Source organism: Sphaeroforma arctica (genome assembly GCF_001186125.1).
Source record: "Sphaeroforma arctica JP610 unplaced genomic scaffold supercont1.245, whole genome shotgun sequence".
Lineage (NCBI taxonomy): Eukaryota > Ichthyosporea > Ichthyophonida > Sphaeroforma > Sphaeroforma arctica.
Genome location: NW_014040313.1, coordinates 12,696 through 16,717, shown reverse-complemented (window position 1 = coordinate 16,717; position 4,022 = coordinate 12,696). Strand labels below are relative to the sequence as shown.

General features: G+C 41.2%; 1 protein-coding gene across 1 annotated transcript; it reads right to left on the bottom strand.

Annotated features, from left to right (window-relative positions):
- Positions 1–2,532: 2,532 nt before the first annotated feature.
- Positions 2,533–3,815, bottom strand: SARC_04395 (hypothetical protein; the record flags this gene model as incomplete). Its single annotated transcript, XM_014301770.1, has 4 exons — positions 2,533–2,795; positions 2,949–3,117; positions 3,281–3,568; positions 3,696–3,815. 4 exons carry the CDS (start codon positions 3,813–3,815, stop codon positions 2,584–2,586), a joined length of 789 nt encoding a protein of 262 aa, XP_014157245.1. The 3' UTR covers positions 2,533–2,583.
- Positions 3,816–4,022: the final 207 nt, after the last annotated feature.

Here is a 4,022-nt window from a genome sequence, read left to right as displayed (position 1 = left end):
AAATTGAAATGCAGTCTACTGATACACATATGGGGTGCGAGTGCCTCACCACCTACGAGTATAGACGAGCAATATGATCGGCGTCGGAGACTTCTATTGCATGAGGGATCACACACTACATCTGCACACACAGGAAAAATCGTGGTATGCTGCACCCGTTCAAACGCGGATGTACAATCACAAAGATCGAGATCGAGCACGGGTCTAATGTACCTTGTCGGCGTCAAGAGGAGATGTGGCGAAACGTACACACAGCGAGCACCTAATTATTATCAGCCGCATCATAGTGCTAGTACGGGCTAGGAGGCCACAAGGAGAGATTTATGGATCCACAACTTATTTTACATTCTATCTCTGAAATATTCTGTCGTCTCGAGGTCTGTCGGATTACCAATGCACTTTTAGATATACAATGCAGTATACTGGCAGACGAGGCTACGAACACGCCTGCTTTGCGCTGTGGCAGGAGGAAACCAAAATGTAGTAGGACATGTGAGGCCTGAGCGCTTTACTAGCGCATTGACTACCGGCCTTTCCGATATGACTCCACATTCGAAATGTATTCGAAAACTATACAATCATTACTAGAAACAATTTACTTAAACGATGATTGCCAGTTGAACCCTGAATGTGATTGCTAGAATCGAATCCTGAATTGATGGTATCAAATAAAAGGACTAATATTAAACAATTTCGACGTGCCTACTATAGCCTTACGAAGGAGGCCGTGAGTGTTTAATGCATTATATGTGTTAATGCAAGCCTTGCCTTGCAATCGTTTGGCAAGTACCATGCATACGTATTTTTATCCGGGAGACAACGGCTATACATGTTTAGTGCTTAACTCATGATCCATCGGGAGCTGCTACAGCTATGTCATGTATTGAGGGGGACTAGGGAATACCATAAATTAGAAATGGGATACTGTGTGTGATATACTCTTTTATAAATATTTACAATACTATTTTGTATGATGTAACTATATGCGAGTAGAATATTTGATGCATATGCATGCTGGATATGCAACCTACCAGGTACAATCTATCCATCTGGCTAAGCAAATAAAAGCGGCGTATGATGCATCGATCAGAATATATTGATGTATTTATAAGCATAAAGTTAAATATATTCTACAATTACATGCCATAGTTCTGCGCAACTTGGGTGTGCAGAAATCCGAGCATACACTGTGGCATCCATATACGATATTTCGTCGATAAATTATAGTATCAATCTATATTCTCTGGCATGGAGTGTCTAGCTTAATCCAAACATTCAAATGATGGGAGCAGTGCTGGTCATGGCGTACGTATCACAGAAGCGCACATACTCTATCTTCACCCAAGTCGGTGGTTAGTTTTTAGAGCTTAGTTGACTATTGTCAAATAATAGGTATAAACCTTGAGTGTATTGATACACATGCATCGCCGCGACTTCCATCGCTTGAATTGATGCCCATTGAAATTCTCGAATCATAATCATATATCAAGAGTATGAGGATATGATATGAGATGGATAGACATATCGGGAAATGACTATGAAACAACTTTCGGGACAATCTAAAAACGTGCGAGTTGAAATCCATCCAGGGATAACCATAGTGCGGTTAACTAATAGCACAAAGTATCATATAGTATAAATAGAGCGCACACTTAGATTATTGTCAATCAAACTACTACAAAGCGACATCCTACCGTTATCTGTGCAAGTTGGCAATTGTGGATGCTTTGTGTCAATGCCACAGAGTCGCAGACAGGTACAGGCCGCAATCACCAGTCTTGAAAGGTTGACATGTATACTCTTGCTATTGCACTTAAAAATCTGAACTCTGACAGACAACTGTTGATCAACCACAGAAGTTCAGCACTAAAAGCTCAGCATTTAGCGTATAGATCAGAACTACTTGCAATGCATATAGCATGCACTCAACACAGCAATTTTAATCTTTTCTCTTGTGTTCAATACAAAATACCCGACTGCCGCCAAATATTATATGTTACGACTAATCAGATACTTCTCAGCTATATGACTGACTACAGCTAAAATATCAAAGTTCTGAATGACTGGATACACCTAGCGGCTAGTTATTACTTACGTTGGATGAACCCACCAAAACACACAGTACACGAATTTCAAGCTCTATTATATTCGTTGGCCCTAATTTGTCGTAGAATGCGTGATTACAAGCCATGCTTTACTAAGTTAGGCACAACGACTATACTACCACAAAAGATTGGATTAAGATGATGTGCTGATAGTTGAGATATACAATCACAAGGGATTGGATCAGGGGTGACTAAAATTTATTGGATCAGAAGTGTAAATACCTGTTGGATCACTGGAGTTTGACTAATATTTCTTTTGGAGTATCTGTTCGTTTACGTTCGCTTACACAGTAAGTTCGACGCCCGTGAAGATATTTCGATTCAGAGTTGAATCTCGTTCTTCATCCAATCGCAAATACTGTTTAAAAAGAAAACAATCCAGAAGAGAAAGAGGGGCGTTAGGTATACGATACTTGAAAAGGGTGTCTGGCTATAGATGCGATGTACGCTTGCAGTCCAACTAGTCGATCTCTGTAGTCTACTTGCATACCTTGTAGTGTGAGTGGGGCGATTCCATGGTGCTCACTCGCTGTTGCTCGCCCAGAACACCATCGGCAACTACTTCAGCGATCCTCAGAGTGACCAAGAATGCCATCACAAAACAAGACACGACGATGCATGCGGCCAACAGTTGGAGTATCGGGTGTTTTCGGATGATGTGGAGCGATCTGAGAATCAATCCTTTATCGCCTGTTGATAACAAAGTTAGAGAATTGATAATAGAATGAGCACGTGTGGCGAATCAGGGGTTTGATAGTTGATCGGACATAAAAAGCGAACGCAATCAAATGCGCAATCGGTCATCCGAAGTAGTGAGCATGCACAACAATCATATATACTTACTTCCATCAAGAGAATCGAAGCTGTGGGTGGCTGCATTGTCATCTCCATAAATTGATAATATTTGAACAAACCAGCAGTCCTCACAGCCTCGCTGTGTGGCTTGGACCATTCCCATCTCTAGTCGAATTTCATTCCCGCTTCTGGTTATGATTGTGCTCTCTATTGTAGTCTGTAATAATGAAATAAACATGCGGACCATGAACATACACAAGAGAACCGTACAATACATTAACTGCTTGGCAGGTTAACACCTTAATACGTCCTCCTACTATAGCACTGGGCACTTTGGCTTGAGCAACATGAAGCTGGCTTGTATACGATTTTTCACATACCATATTATTTACTGATTTGATCGTCATGGGTTTAACACGCTCAAACTGGTTCAGAATGGGATGATCCTGGACGCTGTGGGCGAAAGGCTCGAAAGTTGACGAAGCGTCTCGCTTAAAGAAGCGGTACGCTAACGCGATATTTTCGGTACCATCAAGGTCTCCCTCAGGTGGATTTTGTCTGAGGTACATGAGTACTATTTTTTGCACGTTGGTTGGCGAGTAAATAGGCGATGGCACGAGAACTTCGGGCATCGATTCGTTCTCAATATCACTGACCATCCAGCAGTTCTGCAATGTGTAACACAAAAACATAATTAGTTCATTACTCCGCTTCTAAATATTACTCAAAATTGCCACACAGTTTTCACACGACATGCAGAATTGCGCAGCTTTCGAATGACACAATCATTGATACCTTGTTTTCGCCCTTTTTCATTTTGGATAAACTGAAGATTTTTGCGACGTAGGTGCCGTCATTCTGCACAACATGGCCTAACACCACTGCCTGTGTATCACTCTCGCTTATAATCTCCATGTACGATATTGCGGTGTGCACCAAAATGTAGTGTCGATCTCCAATCAAAAACATAAATCTGAGGATCGGGATAAAATCTATTTAGTATTTTCCAGATCCCAGGAGAATGTGTGCCGGGAGAATATCTACTTAATTTAGGTTTAACGAAGCATTTTCTATGACGTAAATAATGTACGAGGCGGATATGGAACAAAATCTTCCTAATTA